Source organism: Chiloscyllium plagiosum, unplaced genomic scaffold, assembly GCF_037043375.1.
Source record: "Chiloscyllium plagiosum isolate Xiang-an unplaced genomic scaffold, Cpla_swu_hap1 HiC_scaffold_10, whole genome shotgun sequence".
Taxonomy (NCBI): Eukaryota; Metazoa; Chordata; class Chondrichthyes; order Orectolobiformes; family Hemiscylliidae; genus Chiloscyllium; species Chiloscyllium plagiosum.
Window position 1 is genome coordinate 100,108,209 of NW_028270148.1, and position 20,810 is coordinate 100,129,018.

The following is a 20,810-nucleotide window of genomic DNA, read 5'->3' on the forward strand; positions in this document are numbered from 1 at the left end:
GTGGTGGAAATTGAATAAAAGATTGGTGCACTTTGTGTCTTTCACTGTGTCTCACACCTGCACACACACACCATGGGTGCTGGGATAAAAAAGGAAAAAAAAAAAAACCCCTAGATGCCTGCCCCTCTTCCGCGGTTATGTAGAAAAAAAAAATAAATAAATAAACAGGAGATTTAAATTTAAAAAAAAAATTAAAGAAAAAAAAAATAAATGCTGTTCCTTAGGGCCCAGGTGTCCTTGGAGAAAGAGCACGCGGTGTCCACCAACACCCTGGAGTTGTTCAGGGAGAGGTGGGCGCCACAGGGAGTGGAGTGCATCATTTCTCCCTCCAACTCTATTTTGATTTAGTCCCTACCCTCCCCTTCACTGTTTTGATCACACAACACTGCCCTTTGATGTGAAGGGCAGTGCTTGTCACTGGCCACCCGGGTGTTTTCCTATCTTCCTGGTGGTGGAAATTGAATAAAGATTGGTGCACTTTGTGTCTTCCACTGTGTCTCACACCTGCACACACACACCATGGAAAAAAAAAAGAAAAAAAAAATAAACAGGAGATTCACCCGGGTGTTCTCCTATCTTCCTGGTGGTGGAAATTGAATAAAGATTGGTGCACTTTGTGTCTTCCACTGTGTCTCACACCTGCACACACACACCATGGGTGCTGGGGATAAAATAAGCACTACCGCACTTAGGTGGTAGTGTGGGGGTTTTAAAAGAAAAACAAACAGGAAATTTCGAAAAAAAAAGAAAAAAAAAACAGGAGATTCACCCGGGTGTTCTCCTATCTTCCAAAAAAAAAGAGGAAAAAAAATATATAAATGCTGTTCCTTAGGGCCCAGGTGTCCTTGGAGAAGGAGCACGCGGTGTCCACCAACACCCTGGAGTTGTTCAGGGAGAGGTGGGTGCCACAGGGAGTGGAGTGCATCATTTCTCCCTCCAACTCTATTTTGATTTAGTCCCTCCCCTCCCCTTCACTGTTTTGATCACACAGCACTGCCCTTTGATGTGAAGGGCAGTGCCTGTCACTGGCCACCTGGGTGTTTTCCTATCTTCCTGGTGGTGGAAATTGAATAAAGATTCGTGCACTTTGTGTCTTTCACTGTGTCTCACACCTGCACACACACACACCATGGGTGCTGGGGAAAAAAAATAATAAGCACTACCGCACTTAGGTGGTAGTGTGGGTTAAAAAAAAAATATAAAAAAAACAAAAAAAGACAGGCAAAAAAAAAATATAAATGCTATTCCTTAGGGCCCAGGTGTCCTTGGAGAAGGAGCACGCGGTGTCCACCAACACCCTGGAGTTGTTCAGGGAGAGGTGGGCGCCGCAGGGAGTGGAGTGCATCATTTCCCCCTCCAACTCTATTTTGAATTAGTCCCTACCCTCCCCTTCACTGTTTTGATCACACAGCACTGCCGTTTGATGTGAAGGGCAGTGTTTGTCACTGGCCACCCGGGTGTTTTCCTATCTTCCTGGTGGTGGAAATTGAATAAAGATTCGTGCACTTTGTGTCTTTCACTGTGTCTCACACCTGCGCACACACACACCATGGGTGCTGGGGAAAAAAAAAGGAAAAAAAAAGAAGAATAAAGAGGGGATTCACCCGGTATGGAGGAGGGAGGGCAGGTCCTTGGAGAAGGAGCATGCAGTGTCCACCAACACCCTGGAGTTGTTCAGGAAAAAAAAATAAATAAATGCTGTTCCTTAGGGCCCAGGTGTCCTTGGAGAAAGAGCACGCGGTGTCCACCAACACCCTGGAGTTGTTCAGGGAGAGGTGGGCGCCGCAGGGAGTGGAGTGCATCATTTCCCCCTCCAACTCTATTTTGAATTAGTCCCTACCCTCCCCTTCACTGTTTTGATCACACCGCATTGCCCTTTGATGTGAAGGGCAGTGTTTGTCACTGGCCACTCGGGTGTTTTCCTATCTTCCTGGTGGTGGAAATTGAACAAAGATTCGTGCTCTTTGTGTCTTTCACTGTGTCTCACACATGCACACACACACCATGGGTGCTGGGGATAAAATAAGCACTACCGCAGTTAGGTGGTAGTGTGGGGGTTAATATTAAAAAAAAAGAGAAAAAAAGAAAAAAATATACAGGAGATTTAAAAATAAACAAGGGTCTCTTTGTAAAAAAAAAACAATGTGTTCTCCACACAGCAAAAAAAAGGGGACTGTTATCATACAGCGTTAAAAAAACAAACAGGAGTGTGTTCCCTATCCTCCCCTTCACTGTTTTGGTCACACAGCACTGTCCTTTGATGTGAAGGGCAGTGCTTGTCACTGGCCGCTCGGGTGTTTTCCTATCTTCCTGGTGGTGGAAATTGAATAAAGATTTGTGCACTTTGTGTCTCTCACTGTGTCTCACACCTGCACACACACAACATGGGTGCTGGGGAAAAAGAAAAGCTGTTCCTCTTGGGGAAATGTGGCATTCTTGCATCTGTGTCCAGATGGCCGAAAGCCAACACGTGTTGATGGCATGTCTTCTCTCTCAGCAACGCAAAGGAAATGCCAATTAAATTGTGTTAAAGCCGAGGTGGCTATAGCAGAAGTAAGGAGAGTACCTGTAGCACACAGCGCTGCCTACTGAGAGCGTGTTCCAGAGTGGACAATCGCTGGCTGAGGGACAGTTGGTCAGACTGAATAGCGGCTGCTGCTGAAGAGTCCACCTGCTGCCTCATCTCTTCCCCCAGGTCAGACAGGACATGAAGAGAGTCCCGCAGTTTGGCCAACTCTTCCAACAGTGCCTGTAGTTGCAATCAGAGAAGGGAGAGAGAGTATTTCACACAACAGCATGACTCCATGTCAGTACAAATAAACGGTCGCATTTCACCCCAAACCCATCACCACCACCCACCTTCTCCCACCCCAGGTACGCCATGCCTGATCTTGATCCTTAATCCGTCCTTCACAGCACAAACCCATTCATCTCCGTCTTGGACGTTTCAACTGATCTAAACCTATGATTCCACTTGTGGGGAGTGAGTTGCTAATTCCCACCATCTTCTGTAGCAGAAACTACCTGCCATTATTTAAGATAACACTTTCTGTTCAGTATTTAGCTTCCAAAGCTTTTGGGGAGTCTGAGTTCAGGTGGAGATTACACGGAATGTGAGAGAGGCAAGAGGGAGGCCATTCAGCCGACGGGATTTATTACCCACTGTCTCTTTCCCCTCTCTGTTTAAGGTCATAGAATATTACAGCACAGAAAGAGGACCTTCAGCCCATACAGGTCATCAGGAACCTATCCTGCTGTAATTCTATTTCTCAGCACTTGCTCCATAACCTCGTATGCTACGGTGTTTCAAGTAAAAAAAACAACTTATCAGGATATAATTCCATTTCTTTCTTTCCGATGTACTTGCCTGGTTTCCCCTTAAATCAATTACTCACTGCTCTATGGTAATATTCGTGTTGGGCAGTCTATTGACTGGTGCAGAGAAGGCAGCTCGAAAATGCATTAACTGCTGTCGAAGCTGTAAGACCTACCAACAGGGGTTGTTTTGCACACTCATCTAACACACAATAGAATAATGGTGTGTTTCTGCAGAACCTGCATTTCTCAGAGAAGTGTCATTTGGCAAGGGGGTACTGTGGTGTAATAGGTAGTATTTCTGCACCCCCATGAGCTGAAAGGGTGATCCACTTTAAGAAAAAATAATTTAGTTTCATTGGGAAAACATTCGATTCCAGAAATCATGTCCCTTTACAATATTCTACAATGGGCGGCATGGTGGCTCAGTGGTTAGCACTGGTGCCAGGGACCCAGGTTCGATCCCACCCTTGGATGACTGTATGTGTGGAGTTTGCACATCCTCCTAGTGTCTGTGTTATATGGATTGGTGGGTTAGCCATGCTGATCCACCCAGGTTAGGGTGGATTGGCCATGCTAAATTGTCCATTGTGTTCAGGGATGTGCAGGATAGGTGGAGTTAGCCTGGGAGATGCATGGTTATTGGAATAAGGTGGGGGGGGGGGGGGGGGGGGGTATCCAGGCAGGATGCTCTACGGAGGGTTGGTGTGGACTCGATGGGCTGAATGGCCTGATTCCACACTGTATGGTTAACATGATTTTGTTAAAGAAGAACATTTGTGGTATCAGCTGAGTTACTTTGCTATACTGCTCAGCTTTGAAAACTTGAGTCCAGAACGTGTTCAGCCATCTGCACATTTCTGCTTAATGTAAAACAGATTTTAATAATTATAAACTTAGCTCGGGGTTGACAAAAGAACCAGAAGCAACGAGTGGACTCTTCGACATTCAATGAATAGTTACCTTTGGAATGCACTCCCTGACCAGTGGGCAAATACAGATTCGATGAGAACTTTCAAAAGGTTACTGGCTGAATACTCGCAAAGGGAAAGAACTCCAGGGAGGTGGCGGACACCGAAGCAAATGCAAGTAATTGGACTGCATTTGAAAAAGAGGTGGCTCAAAATCGACAGGCCATCTTCGGCGTGGAGCTGTTGTATTCTTATTATTTTTGATGAATAAAGGGAACCGGGAACTGACCTGTTACATATCCCAATTTGGGGCTGCACAGTGGCCCAGTGGTTAGCACTGCTGCCTCACAGCGCCAGGGTCCCAGGTTCAATTCTGGCCTCGGGTGACTGCCTGTGTGGAGTTTGCACGTTCTCCCCGTGTCTGCGTGGGTTTCCTCCCACAGTCCAAAGATGTGCAGGTCAGGTGAATTGGCCACGCTAAATTGCCCATAGTGTTAGGTGCATTAGTCAGAGGGAAATGGGTCTGGGTGGGTTACTCTTCAGAGAGTCGGTGTGGACCTGTTGGGCCGAAGGGCCTGTTTCCACATTGTAGGGAATCTAATCTAAAGAAAAATGCACCTTAACTCTGCTCCCCAGATCCAGGTCTCGTGCAATGGAATTCCACTGAAATGGTCCACCATGGATTTAAAGTAACAAGTTACTATTTGTTTTTACCTAAAAGGCATTAAAGTAAATTCTGGTCCTTTTTGTGTTGAAACTCTGCACTGATTGTTGTGTCTATAGTACTCACATCACAGTCCTGAATCCAATTTGTAACCTCCTCCTCAGCGATATCTCTGTTCGCAGCTTTCTTAATCAACTCGTTGCTTTTGTCCTCCTGCTGTCGCACTGTAACTGAGCACTGGCCCGAGTAATCCCTGTACTTCTGCCAGAGCTGAAGGAGAATCTTGCTAGAGTGAAGTTGCTCCGCGATATCTTGAAGTAAATTATTCCAGCTGATGTGCAGAAATGAATTGCACTCGTTAGGTAATTTACAGGGAACAAAATTAGCCCTGGATTAACATAGGATACCCGTAATGGAGTCTGGAATACAAACTCTGCGTTGGAACAGAATTATAAGAACCTTACCTTTATATTTTACTTTAATTTGGAGGAGGAGAACTGTTCGACAGCAGAGAACTGAGGAAGGCGATAGTGTGCTTTTAAAAAGCCAGTTAATGAAACTCATTTTGTGTGGTGTTTACACTGCTGCTTTGTTCAAGTATGGGGTCATTTGTGGACTGCTCTGCGTGTCTGTGAGAGTCAGCTAGCAACAAGTTGCTGATTGGTCTGTGAAATTGTGACCAACACTTGTAGAAGACAAAGACTGACAACAACTACCTGATTGGCTCTTGGGCAGTAGACAGCTTGTGGGGGTTGAACAATGTGGCAGAAGCCTTTGGACCACTAAACATGTGACACAGCGAAAGTGAAGGAATGTGGATATGCTTCCACGATGGGGTAGTATGTGGTTTGGAGGGGAACCTCCAAAGTAGTCGCACTCCCACGCATCTGCTGCCCTGGTCCTTCTCAGGTGGTAGAAGGTCACAGGTTTGGAAGATGCTATTGTAAGGAGCCTGGGTGAGTTAGTGCAGTTTATCTTGTAGATGGTGCACACTGCTGCTACTGTGCATCGGAGGGAGTAAAGGTTGGTGGATGTGGTGCCAATCAAGTGGGCTGCTTTGTCCTGGATGGTGTCAAGCTTCTTCAGTCTTGTTAGAACCTCACCCATCCTGACAAGTGAGGAGCATTCCATCACACTCCTGCCTTGTACCTTTGTAGATGGTCAAAGTTAAAAAAAATCACACAACACCAGGACCTGACGAAGGAGCAGTGCTCCAAAAGCGTGTACTTTCAAAAACACCTGTTGGACTATAACCTGGCGTTGCGTGGTTTTTAACTTCGTCCATCCCAGTCCCACACTAGCACCTCCACATTGTGGATGGTGACATGCTTTGGAAAGCACTCCCTGAGGGGTGAGTTACTCACTGCTGGATTCCTAGCTTGACTTGTCGTTGTTATATTTTTAATATTAAGAGAAAGTGAGGACTGCAGATGTTGGAGATCAGAGTCAAAAGGTGTGGTGCTGGAAAAGCGCAGCCAGTCAGGCAACATTCGAGGAGCAGGAGAATTGACGTTTCGAGCATAAGCTCTTTATCCATTCCTGATGAAGGGCTTATGCTCGAAACATCGATTCTCCTGCTCCTTGGATGCTGCCTGACCGGCTGTGCTTTTCCAGCACCACACCTTTTAGACTATTTATAATACTAATCTGGTTCAGTTTCTGGTCAATGGCAACCCTCAGGATGTCAATGGTGGGGGATTCACTGATGCTTGTGCAATTGAGTGCCATGGGGCAGTGGGTGGATCCTTTGATTGATGGAAATGGTCATGAAAGCCACTACATAAACATCTTTCTTCAGTGTTCACTTCGCACTTCCACCTCTAAAACTATCCTCCATGAAGTTTGCTGGGTGCTATCCAAATACAGATTCTCATTGTTCGGTGGACTAAGCCCAAGGGAAGATGGAATGGCAAGGTATAATGGCCCAACTTGACAAGCTGGGAGATACAAACAAATACACAAGGGGACATCAGCCCTGAAGTCTCATCCTTGGGCAGGAGAGGGGTCTCTGACGTTTAGAATTTTGAAGTGATGACCAACACATTCATCAAAAGCTAAGAGCTAGGCTGAAGTGGGTACTGCTGATGCTGGAGATTACAGTCTAGATTAGAGTGGTGCTACAAAAGCACAGCCGGTCAGACAGTATCCGAGGAGCAGGAAAATCGACGTTTTGGGCAAATGCCCTTCATCAGGAAGAGCTGTCAACTGTGCGTGAGGTTTAAGCGAACTACAAGATTGCACCATTAAAGATGTTCCCAATCATCCACACTCTTCAACACTGAAACACAGTGAAACCTTTGAAGAGCAGGTGTGCATGCTGGAACGGATAGAGATAGAGGAAGCTGGTGTGCTGAAAAGTTTGTCAAACATTAAGATTGACAAGTCGCCAGGCCCACACCACATTTGTCCTCGGCTGCTTTGGGAAACGAGAAATGCGATTCCTTCGCCACTTGCGAAGATCTTCGCATCCTCGCACTCCACCGGAGTCGTACCGGAGGACTGGAGGGAGGCAAATGTAATTCCTCTCTTCAAGAAAGGAAATAGGGAAATCCTGACAATTACAGACCAGTCAGTCTCAAGTCTGTCGTCTGCAAGGTGTTAGAAAGAATTCTGAGGGATAGAATTTATGACCATCTGGGAGAGCATAGCTTGATTAAATGCAGTCAACACGGCTTTGTGAGGGGCAGGTCATATCTCACAAGCCTTATCGAGTTCTTTGAGGATGTGACTAGAAACGTTGATGAGGGTCGAGCTGTGGATATGGTGTATATGGACTTCAGCAAGGCATTTGATAAGGTTCCCCATGGTAGGCTCATTCAGAAGATCAGGAGATACATGGGAACATAGCTGTCTGGATACAGAATTGGCTGGTCAACAGAAGACAGCAAGTGGTAGTAGAAGGAAAATATTCTGCCTGGAAGTCAGTGGTGAGTGGTGTTCCACAGGGCTCTGTTCTTGGGCCTCTACTGTCTGTAATTTTTATTAATGACTTGGATGAGGGGATTGAAGGATGGGTCAGCAGGTTTGCAGACGACACAAAGGTTGGAGGTGTCGTTGGCAGTATAGAGGGCTGTTATAGGCTGCAGCGGGACATTGACAGGATGCAGAGATGGGCTGAGAGGTGGCAGATGGAGGTCAACCTGGATAAATGCGAAGTGATGCATTTTGGAAGGTCGAATTTGAAAGCTGAGTACAGGATTAAGGATAGGATTCTTGGCAGTGTGGAGGAACAGAGGGATCTTGTTGTACAGGTACACGGATCCCTTAAAATGGCCACCCAAGTGGACAGGGTTGTTAAGAAAGCATATGGTGTTTTGGATTTCATTAACAGGGGGATTGAGTTTAAGAGTCGTGAGATCTTGTTGCAGCTCTATAAAACTTTGGTTAGACCGCACTTGGAATACTGCGTCCAGTTCTGTTCGCCCTATTATAGGAAAGATGTGGATGCTTTGGAGAGGGTTCAGAGGAGGTTTACCAGGATGCTACCTGGACTGGAGGGCTTATCTTATGAAAAGAGGTTGACTGAGCTCAGACTTTTTCATTGGAGAAAAGGAGGAGGAGAGGGGACCTAATTGAGGTATACAAGATAATAAGAGGCATAGATAGAGTCGATAGCCAGAGACTATTTCCCAGGGCAGAAATGGCTAACACGAGGGGTCATAGTTTTAAGCTGGTTGGAGGAAAGTATAGAGGGGATGTCAGAGGCGGGTTCTTTACACAGAGAGTTGCGAGAGCATGGAATGCGTTGCCAGCAGCAGTTGTGGAAGCAAGGTCATTGGGGACATTTCAGAGACTACTGGACATGCATATGGTCATAGAGATTTGAGGGTGCATACATGAGGATCAATGGTTGGCACAACATTGTGGGCTGAAGGGCCTGTTCTGTGCTGTACTGTTCTATGTTCTACGCTCTGGAAAACGGGAGGTACAGTTGATGACAATACCTCACATGTGACAGAATAGTGGCCAATGAAGTACTGACAAACAAAGTAATGGCGGCGTAAGTGTGTTATTTTCACTTGTGTCAGGCTGAATGTGGCAATTACTGCCCATTCCCTGTTTCCAAGGGAGCATGAAGAATCACCGAGGTAACAGGGAGCCACACTGAGCTTCCCTTTCCTGAGGGACAACAGCTGTATGTTGAGGACAATCCAACCATTTCACACCACCCTTTTCTGCTGCCAGGTCACAAATTAGTGAATTCAGCTCACCACGATGGGTTTTGAACTCGCTATGCTGCACATGGAGCACTGGAACCACAAGGCTAGAATTAATGTATCTAATTAATTATTAGAGGAGAGCATTGATGAGAAGACCCTCATTCTGATCGCTGTCTTCCTGGGGGGGTCGGGGAAGCAAGACGGGCTGTCCTAGAGGTGGTCGGAAGGTGTGTCAAGGCAGACTGAGACCTGGAAGGGGCATGGGGTGGGCCGAGAGCCGGATGGGGTGTAGGGGCAGCCTGCCTTAGCGTGGCCAGAAGGTGGGAGGGATGGTGGCTTGCTGGGTTGCTGGGGGTCGGTATTTTATGCATTTTTTAAAAATGTAATTGGACTGTCTTATATGTACTTACTGTTTTGTGATGATGGAAGGCGGGATTTGAGGTTTGTCCTCATTTCCTGAAAACTGGTTGAACGGAAGGACCTGGGGCCTGGCTTTGCCACTTCTCTGTATACAGCTGTTAATGTTATGTGTTTTGTAGACTGTATATTGTTTAATAAAATTTTAAAAATGAAAAGACCCTCATACATGGGAAATTCTGGGGACCACCCCCAAAGCAGTCAAAGAGCAGTGAGACCATTGCACAGCAGGCCAAGGGACTGTGTTGAACAGGAAATTCAATATTAATAGATGACGCTTAGATAATAAAGTGACTCCAACTTTTCTCAGGTATCACAACTACAAAATAGGACTACACGACAAAAGCTTCAGATGTATTGACGCAGCTTCATCTATCAAATAATGCACAAGGACATAAACAGCTCATGCAGAGCAGCAATTGTAAGCCAGGATAAGGAGAAAGCATCAAATGTCAGCTGTGACAGAGCAAGTGAGAGACAGTGGGAAAAGTACAACAAGCAGCCAGGGCAGAGCGAGGGATCCTGTGATTGGAGGGACAGACAGCAGGGGAGAAAGGGATCCTGTGATTAGCGGGACAAAGAGTATGGGAGAAAGGGAACCTGTGATTGGAGGAGCAAAGAGTGCGGGAGAAAACGAACCTGTGATTGGAGGAGCAGAGAGTTCGGGAGAGCGGGAACGTGTGATTGGAGGAGCAGAGAGTCCACAAGAGAGGGAACCAGGGATTAGGGGAGCAGGGAGCATGGGAGACACAGAACCTGCAATTGGAGGAACAGAGAGTGCAGGAGAGAGGGAACCTGTGATTGGAGGAGCAGAGAGTGCAAGAGAGAGGGAACCTGTGATTGGAGGAACAGAGAGTGCAGGAGAGAGGGAACCTGTGATTGGAGGAGCAGAGAGTGCAAGAGAGAGGGAACCTGTGATTGGAGGAGCAGAGAGTGCAAGAGAGAGGGAACCTGTGATTGGAGAAGCAGAGAGTGCAGGAGAGAGGGAACCTGTGATTGGAGGAGCAGAGAGTGCAAGAGAGAGGGAACCTGTGATTGGAGGAGCAGAGAGTGCAGGAGAGAGGGAACCTGTGATTGGAGGAGCAGAGAGTGCAGGAGAGAGGGAACCTGTGATTGGAGGAGCAGAGAGTGCAGGAGAGAGGGAACCTGTGACTGGAGGAGCAGAGAGTGCAAGAGAGAGGGAACCTGTGATTGGAGGAGCAGAGAGTGTAGGAGAGAGGGAACCTGTGATTGGAGGAGCAGAGAGTGCAGGAGAGAGGGAACCTGTGATTGGAGAAGCAGAGAGTGCAGGAGAGAGGGAACCTGTGATTGGAGGAGCAGAGAGTGCAGGAGAGAGGGAACCTGTGATTGGAGGAGCAGAGAGTGCAGGAGAGAGGGAACCTGTGATTGCAGGAGCAGAGAGTGCAAGAGAGAGGGAACCTGTGATTGGAGGAGCGAGAGTGCAGGAGAGAGGGAACCTGTGATTGGAGGAGCAGAGAGTGTAGGAGAGAGGGAACCTGTGATTGGAGGAGCAGAGTGTGCAGGAGAGAGGGAACCTGTGATTGGATGAGCAGAGAGTGTAGGAGAGAGAGGGAACCTGTGATTGGAGGAGCAGAGAGTGCAGGAGAGAGGGAACCTGTGATTGGAGGAGCAGAGAGTGCAAGAGAGAGGGAACCTGTGATTGGAGGAGCAGAGAGTGTAGGAGAGAGGGAACCTGTGATTGGAGGAGCAGGGAGTGCAGGAGAGAGGGAACCTGTGATTGGAGAAGCAGAGAGTGCAGGAGAGAGGGAACCTGTGATTGGAGGAGCAGAGAGTGCAGGAGAGAGGGAACCTGTGATTGGAGGAGCAGAGAGTACAGGAGAGAGAGAAAACCTGTGATTGGAGGAGCAGAGAGTACAGGAGAGAGAGAAAACCTGTGATTGGAGGAGCAGCAGCACTCAAGGAAATCCTTACCTTGTATTAACCTCATTGAGATTAGTTGTCAACAAGCTGCTGTCTGGTGGGTGGCACTCCTTCAGGAGTTGATTGGACACAGAGTCAAACTTCTGCAGGCTGCCTTCCGACTTATCCAGTTCCTCTTGGAGGTTCTGTAAAATAAAAGGTGGACCCAACGTTGAAGAAGGTATGTATGTGCCATTTGGGGAACAGAAATACGGTGGCACTTGGATGTTTAACCGCAGAGGTGTACTCTGATCCTTTGTGGTTGGTACAACTGAAGCAATGGAACCACCTTGGACTAAGGCTGAGCTGAGCTAAGCTAAGCTAAAGCCCCATTACAAGTGAAGGTGACAATTATTGGCCATTCCCTGTTTCAAGTGAACCAGGGGGAGTGGGGAGGATTGGCACATGAAGGAGAAAGGTGAAGAGACAGATTCTGAGAGGAGAGGTAGAGAAAAAGAGGACGAGGTTGAGTTTACATAGCACCTTCCAGGACGGTGGTGAATCATAAAAAGCTTTCAAGTCAACAAAGTACAGCAGATATTTGGATTACAGTGTGGAAACAGGCCCTTCGGCCCAACAAGTCCACGGAAGCACAACCCACCCATACCCCTACATTTACCCCTTTACCTAACACTATGGGCAATTTAGCATGGCCAATTCACCTAACCTGCACATCTTTGGAATGTGGGAGGAAACTGGAGCACCCGGAGGAAACCCACGCAGACACGGGGAGAATGTGCAAACTCCACGCAGTCAGTCGCCTGAGTTGGGAATTGAACCCAGGTCTCTGGCGCTGTGAGGCAGCAGTGCTAACCACCGAGCCACCGTGCCGCCCAACAAAGTACAGCAAACATTTTATTAACCAGCTCCTATTGGACCAGGAGTGTGCTGGTTGATTAAATATTCTGGTTGATTAAGAGGTCCACCAAATCAATGGAAAAACACACACTAAGTAACATAAACGTAATGAAGGGGGTATACACCTTACAGCATAAATCACTTAAATAATAATGCATCTTCGCCTTAAATAAAACCTATCGGCAGAGAGCCTTCTGATCGCACCCTTCAAATGACCACGCGGACATGGTGAAGATCCTAAAAATACATTAAACATCCGGTATTTCCAGTATATCATTTTTTGCCAGTTTATCAAGAGGGCCAGTTCATAAGGTGCCTGTTAAAACAAAGTTGGCTGCACTGTCAAAGTGTCATTATAACTTCAATATGGACACGCAGCAGTCGATTTGTGCGCCTAACGAACAGGACACCGGTGGAGCGATAAATATTGGAAGCGGCATTGGATAGAGCGCCCCTGCTGGCTGGCCATGGATCTGATCTGGGAGGGCAGAGTCACCTCAAGGGAAAGATGGCAGCTCCAAGAGCACATCACCACCTCAGTACTGCACGGTCACTGCTAACCTGAGATTGGCTGCGCTGGAGTGGAATTTCAACTCACAAACTACAGAGTCTGAGGTCAGTCTCAGGCAACACAGCAGAGGGGTGAAAAGCACAGTGCTGCCAGGCAGGAAGACAGAAAATACACAATAGGCTATTAACAGTGAAACTCTGGAAGAGGTTCAGTGAAGATCAATGATATGGAGGATCACACAAACACAGGCAGTCACCAGAACAAGATGGAGACAGAACTTCAAAAGCAAGGAAAGGATTTTGTAAATAAATCACCACTGAATGAGCAGGCAGGATGGATCGTGATGATGGGAGTATGGGTGAAATTATAGCTTAAATTAGTTTAAATTTAAAATTTCTTCCATTTAATTTGGGTGTCACTGGCAAGGCTAACATTTGTTGCTTGTCCCCAACTGCTAAGTGGCTTGAGAGGCCATTCCATACCGGATAAGCAAGACACAAACACATTACTACAGGTCTGGAATCCAATGTTGCGTGAGGACTGCAGATTTCCTTCCCCAGAGAATACCCTTCCACCTTTCTCATCCCCTAATAAAAATAAACAAACCTCAGTCGCGCTCAGAGTTGAAACCCAGCAGCATCAGATTTTTTGTTTTGGAAGGGTGTGGGAGCAGAAGGGCAGGAGTGTCCCAGGTTTCCGATCCTCCGTGTGAGGAAAGTACTTTCGGATTTTGCTCCAGGAGAGATATTTAGAATTGTGGCACCTGCTGATTGGCTTTAAGGAAGGCAAATAGTGTTCTGGGGAGGATCAGAGAGGTAATTCCAGGGCTTCTGTACTACCTTTGTAAGATGGGGCAACAGCCCCTGCTACATGACTTCAGAGGTTAGAGTGTGTGGTGCTAGAAAAGCACAGCAGGCCAGGCAGCATCCAAGGAGCAGGAGAATCAACATTTCAGGCATAAGTCCTTAATCAGGAATGAGGCCTGATGAAAGGCTTAGGCCCGAAATGTCGACTCTCCTGTTCCGCGGATGCTGCCTGACCTGCTGTGCTTTTCCAGCACCACACTCTAAACTCTGGTCTCCAGCATCTGCTGTCCTCACTTTCTCTAGAACTTCAGAGGTTGTAAGATTCCTCAATACAAAACACCACGCAGCAAATACAAGGGCGAATAAACGGGGAAGCGGTCAAGGGCTATGGGGACCAGGCAAAATAGTCACGCGTGAATAATAAAAACAATGGAGTAGACCAGGTGGGCTGAATGGGCACAAATTCTCTGTAATTTCAGGTCCTCAACAAGCGCCACCACAAACGACACTGTTCACCAGGGTTTCAGTGGCAAAAGGGAATGAGTTCATTTGTCTGCAAGGGAGACAGCGTCCACCTGATCCACCTCAGGCAACCTTCATTAAATGTTACCAAATACCTGCAAGGACAGCGCAAAGTTCAAGCACTTACCTGGAGGTTGTCTACCTGGATTTTCACAGCTTCCAGACAGCCAGTCAGCAAACGGAAACGCGAAAGGGAGTAGCGGGCGTCCATCAGGTGGCCATTAATGTCCTCATAGGCTGCCTTGTAAATATTCCACTGGTCCAGCAACGACTGGAGAGTGATCTTCAACTGGCCAACCTGGAACATGGCAAGGTCGGACAGTGAACGTGTGCTCTCTTGGATTGGGAAAGCCCACATGTCTGGAAAAGTCAAATAAGAGGTGGCCTGGCCTTTCTTGGTTGTGACTAACAGCATCTATTCCCTGCCTTATCGTGAAAATAAACATGTTGTGAAGATAAACAAATGCTACAAAGTACCAGAACAAATATGATGAGACAATGGTCTCCTCAGTATTGTAAGATTACAAGGGAATGGTGGTTAAATCTTGTAGCAGCCACTGGCATGGCTTTGGCGCAGAAAGCTCTGCCTTGAACACGACACTTTATCTCATAAAAAGAAATGTTTGTTCTTGGGATCCTGATCACTTTTCCTACTCAACCCTGGTTTCTGAGTTAAACATCACACAACACCAGGTTATAGTCCAACAGGTTTAATTGGAAGCACCAGCTTTCGGAGCGTCGCTCCTTCATCAGGTAGTTGTGATGAAGGAGCAGCGCTTCAAAAGCTAGCGCTTCCAATTAAACCTGTTGGACTATAACCCGGTGTTGTGTGATTGTTAAATTTGTACAACACCGGCATCTCCAAATCCTGGTTTCTGAGAGTCCATTAGGAGTTCATTGCATATTACAGGACTGGGATCGCACGTAGACCAGGTGTGTATGGGTGAGATAGAGACCTTTCTCTGAAGGGCATCACCCATCCAATTGGCCTTTTACTACAAGCCAATGGCTTTCAAGACCTGGTGCCCTGCTGTAAGTAATCAGCTTTGTTGAATTGGAAGGATTTGAGGAACTTCTTCTGATCCACTGTTAGAGCTTTCAAGCTGAAATGCCCCAAGACATGAGAGACATCTAATTCCACCTGATGGAGTGAGTATGTCAGATCAATGGGGTACAATGGTAGCCAGTGCCTTTATACTGTCATCCAAGTGCAAGGTGCTGTCATTATCCAAACTTCCACAAAAGGTTGCTGATAATTCATTCATTTGCTTATCTCTTATTGATTTTTTTTAAATGGGTATGGTGTTGCTGGCAAGACTAAAGTGCTCTAGCCTCCCCCAATTGCCCTTGAAGTGCCAATGCAAAGGGAAGTTTGAGAGTCAATCACTTTGCTGAGGATCTGGAGTCACAGGCTGAAGGCCAAACCAAGTAACAACACCCTTCCCGGATGAGGTCTGTGAACTAGATGGGAATTTTGCAACAATTAGCTTTCATGGTCACCACATTTTCCAGAGTTTTGTTCATTAAGATTTAATTTCCCCCAACAGCCATGGTGGGGGGTTGAACCCACATCCAGACAGCACTGCCCTGGGCCTCAGGATTAGCAGCCCAAATGACATTACCGTCATCTCACTGTCTCCCCATTTCTGCACAGGATCAAAGTATGAATGAGAGGAATCAGGTGAAGTAACTACACGGCCATCCACTGTCACACGGCCATCCACAGTCACACGGCCATCCACCGTCACACGGCCATCCACCGTCACACGGCCATCCACCGTCACACGGCCATCCACAGTCACACGGCCATCCACAGTCACACGGCCATCCACAGTCACACGGCCATCCACCGTCACACGGCCATCCACCGTCACACGGCCATCCACAGTCACACAGCCATCCACAGTCACACAGCCATCCACCGTCTCACGGCCATCCACCGTCTCACGGCCATCCAGTCACACGGCCATCCACAGTCACACGGCCATCCACAGTCACACGGCCATCCACCGTCACACGGCCGTCCACCATCAATCAGCCATCCACCGTCCCACAGCCATCCACCGTCACACGGCCATCCACCGTCACACGGCCATCCACCGTCACACGGCCATCCACCGTCACACGGCCTTCCACCGTCACACGGCCTTCCACCGTCACACGGCCATCCACCGTCACACGGCCTTCCACAGTCACACGGCCTTCCACAGTCACACGGCCTTCCACAGTCACACGGCCATCCACAGTCACACAGCCATCCACAGTCACACAGCCATCCACCGTCTCACAGCCATCCACCGTCACACAGCCATCAGCCGTCATACAGCCATCCACCGTCACACGGCCATCCATCGTCACACGGCCAGCACCGTCACACAGCCATCCACCGTCACACGGCCATCCAGTCACATGGCCATCCACAGTCACACGGCCATCCACCGTCACACGGCCGTCCACCATCAATCAGCCATCCACCGTCCCACAGCCATCCACCGTCACACGGCCATCCACCGTCACACGGCCATCCACCGTCACACGGCCTTCCACCGTCACACGGCCTTCCACCGTCACACGGCCTTCCACCGTCACACGGCCTTCCACCGTCACACGGCCATCCACCGTCACACGGCCATCCACAGTCACACGGCCATCCACCATCAATCAGCCATCCACCGTCCCACAGCCATCAGCGGTCATACAGCCATCCACCGTCACACGGCCATCCACCGTCACACGGCCATCCACCGTCACACGGCCAGCACCGTCACACAGCCATCCACCGTCACACGGCCAGCACCGTCACACAGCCATCCACCGTCACACGGCCATCCAGTCACACGGCCATCCACATCACACGGCCATCCACAGTCACACGGCCATCCACAGTCACACGGCCATCCACAGTCACACGGCCATCCACCATCAATCAGCCATCCACCGTCCCACAGCCATCAGCCGTCATACAGCCATCCACCGTCACACGGCCATCCACCGTCACACGGCCATCCACCGTCACACGGCCTTCCACCGTCACACGGCCTTCCACAGTCACAGGGCCATCCACCGTCACACGGCCATCCACCGTCACACGGCCATCCACCGTCACACGGCCAGCACCGTCACACGGCCAGCACCGTCACACAGCCATCCACCGTCACACGGCCATCCAGTCACACGTCCATCCACAGTCACACGGCCATCCACCATCAATCAGCCATCCACCGTCACACGGCCATCCACCGTCACACGGCCATCCAGCGTCACACGGCCATCCAGCGTCACACGGCCATCCAGCGTCACACGGCCATCCACCGTCACACGGCCTTCCACCGTCACACGGCCTTCCACCGTCACACGGCCGTCCACCGTCACACGGCCGTCCACCGTCACACGGCCGTCCACCGTCACACGGCCATCCACAGTCACACGGCCGTCCACCGTCACACGGCCGTCCACCGTCAATCAGCCATCCACCGTCACACGGCCATCCACCGTCACACGGCCATCCACCGTCACACGGCCATCCACCGTCACACAGCCATCCACAGTCACACAGCCATCCACAGTCACACAGCCATCCACCGTCACACGGCCATCCACAGTCACACGGCAATCCACCGTCACACGGCCGTCCACCATCAATCAGCCATACACCGTCTCACGGCCATCCACCGTCACACGGCCATCCACCGTCACACGGCCATCCACCGTCACACGGCCATCCACCGTCACACAGCCATCCACAGTCACACAGCCATCCACAGTCACACAGCCATCCACAGTCACACGGCCATCCACCGTCACACGGCCGTCCACCATCAATCAGCCATACACCGTCTCACAGCCATACACCGTCTCACAGCCATCCACCGTCACACGGCCATCCACCGTCACACGGCCATCCACCGTCACACAGCCATCCACAGTCACACAGCCATCCACCGTCACACGGCCATCCACAGTCACACGGCCATCCACCGTCACACGGCCGTCCACCATCAATCAGCCATACACCGTCTCACAGCCATCCATCGTCACACGGCCGTCCACAGTCACACGGCCGTCCACAGTCACACGGCCGTCCACAGTCACACGGCCGTCCACAGTCACACGGCCGTCCACCGTCACTCGGCCGTCCACCGTCACACGGCCATCCACCGTCACACGGCCATCCACAGTCACACGGCCATCCACCGTCACATGGCCATCCACCGTCACATGGCCATCCACAGTCACACGGCCATCCACCGTCACACGGCCGTCCACCATCAATCAGCCATACACCGTCTCACAGCCATCCACCGTCACACGGCCATCCACCGTCACACGGCCATCCACCGTCACACGGCCATCCACCGTCACACGGCCGTCCACAGTCACACGGCCATCCACCGTCACACGGCCATCCACCGTCACACGGCCATACACCGTCTCACGGCCATACACCGTCTCACGGCCATACACCGTCACACGGCCATACACCGTCACACGGCCATCCACAGTCACACGGCCGTCCACAGTCACACGGCCGTCCACAGTCACACGGCCGTCCACAGTCACACGGCCGTCCACCGTCACACGGCCGTCCACCGTCACACGGCCGTCCACCGTCACACGGCCGTCCACCGTCACACGGCCGTCCACCGTCACACGGCCGTCCACAGTCACACGGCCGTCCACCGTCACACGGCCGTCCACCGTCACACGGCCGTCCACCGTCACACGGCCGTCCACCGTCACACGGCCGTCCACAGTCACACGGCCGTCCACCGTCACACGGCCATCCACCGTCACACGGCCAGCACTGTCACACGGCCATCCACCGTCACACAGCCCTCCACCGTCACACAGCCCTCCACCGTCACACAGCCCTCCACCGTCACACAGCCCTCCACCGTCACACAGCCATCCACCGTCACACAGCCATCCACCGTCACACAGCCATCCACCGTCACACAGCCCTCCACCGTCACACAGCCCTCCACCGTCACACAGCCCTCCACCGTCACACAGCCCTCCACCGTCACACAGCCCTCCACCATCACACAGCCCTCCACCGTCACACAGCCCTCCACCGTCACACAGCCTTCCACCGTCACACAGCCCTCCACCGTCACACAGCCCTCCACCGTCTCACGGCCATCCACCGTCTCACGGCCATCCACCGTCTCATGGCCATCCACCGTCTCACGGCCATCCACCGTCACACGGCCATCCACCGTCTCACAGCCATCCACCGTCTCACAGCCATCCACCGTCACACGGCCATCCACCATCACACGGCCATCCACCATCACACAGCCATCTACCATCAAACAGCAATTCTCCATCACACAGCCATCCACCATCAATCCAAGAACCAGCCTGTATCAGTCACGCTCCATCAGTCATTGTCTGTCATTCAACAGTTATCCCCCATCATTCAACCAGATGTCCACCAGACAAGCAGACAGTCATCCTCCATTATCCAATCAGTCATCCTGCACCAATCAAATGGCTGGCCTCCATCACTGAGGTATTATTACCAAGTGGTCCAGATGAGCCCAGGAATGATTAAGTTCTCGGAGTGTTTCCATAACGTTGCTGGAAGCCTCCTCTTTCTTGTTCTGTATCAGCACCAGGCCACTTTTTTCAACTTTCTCCACTTCCTTCTCTTTCACTCGGATAATATCTTCCAGTTCCTAAGAAATAAAATTATGTAAGTTTGCCTCACAGAGATAGACTGATAGTTATGAGCTGCACGAACCCCCTCCCACATTATTGATTTCACCCTGCCCCATCTATACATCCTCCATACCCTCCGCTCTCACATCTCATTCAAGATATTTTCTCATCAACCTAGTCAGAGATGTTATCACACACCATTGGAACGGGTGAGGTTCGAACCTGGGTCTCCTGTGTCAGAGGTACGCTCACTACTACTGCACCAGAAGAGCCCCACGTCCTGTTCTATGTTACATGCTTTAATCATTCCATGTGGTAGCAAGATCTACACAGTTTAAAAGTAAAGGGTAGGCCATTTGGAACAGAGTTGAGGAGAAACTTCTTCACCCAGAGAGTGGTGGACATATGGAATGCTCTGCCCCAGAAGGCAGTGGAGGTCAAGTCTCTAGATACTTTCAAGAAAGAGATGGATAGAGCTCTTAGAGATTGCGGAATCAATGGCTATGGGGATAAGGCAGGAACAGAATACTAATTGTGGATGATCAGCCATGATCATAATGAATGGTGGTGCTGGTCGAAGGGTCAAATGGCCTACTCCTGCACCTACTGTCTATCGTCTACATTCTCATGAATCGTTCAGTAAAACACTCCTTCCTGAACGCCTCGCTGGATTCATTATTGACTGCTTTCTCCCCACTGTGTGGTTTCAGACTCCCCTTGTCTCTCTGTCAATGATGTGGATGCTCCTTTTAATCTTAAACCCCCTCCTTAGCCTTCCACCTTCTAAAGGCAGCAGCCTGTAAGAGTTTCCTGAGAGCTGACAAGAGGAGATCACAGATCCCATCAGATAGGACACCTCAGCACAATTCCCACCAGTCTGGGGGCAAGATTTGCCTTCAGTTCAAATGGGCCGACAAAGTGCTGACTAGAGGTCGAGTATATGAGAAGAAATAGTGGAACCAGAGCAGATCAGAAACTTTCACTTGATTTACCCAGGTGTACATGCGTGCTAAGGAGAAGCTGGGCTGCTAGTCTCTGGCTTGAGAGGATTCTCAAAAACAG

General features: G+C 49.8%; 1 protein-coding gene across 15 annotated transcripts in view; it reads right to left on the reverse strand.

Annotated features, from left to right (window-relative positions):
* Positions 1–20,810, reverse strand: part of syne1b (spectrin repeat containing, nuclear envelope 1b) — a 629,476-nt gene that overhangs the window by 133,313 nt on the left and 475,353 nt on the right. For all 15 annotated transcript variants that reach the window (XM_087991586.1, XM_087991587.1, XM_087991592.1 and 12 more), the window contains 5 exons: positions 19,610–19,765; positions 14,212–14,382; positions 11,400–11,533; positions 5,017–5,221; positions 2,567–2,749 (listed from right to left, as the gene is read on the reverse strand). In XM_087991586.1, the coding sequence (XP_087847712.1) occupies positions 2,567–2,749; positions 5,017–5,221; positions 11,400–11,533; positions 14,212–14,382; positions 19,610–19,765 (849 nt within the window). The remainder of the gene's footprint in view (positions 1–2,566; positions 2,750–5,016; positions 5,222–11,399; positions 11,534–14,211; positions 14,383–19,609; positions 19,766–20,810) is intronic.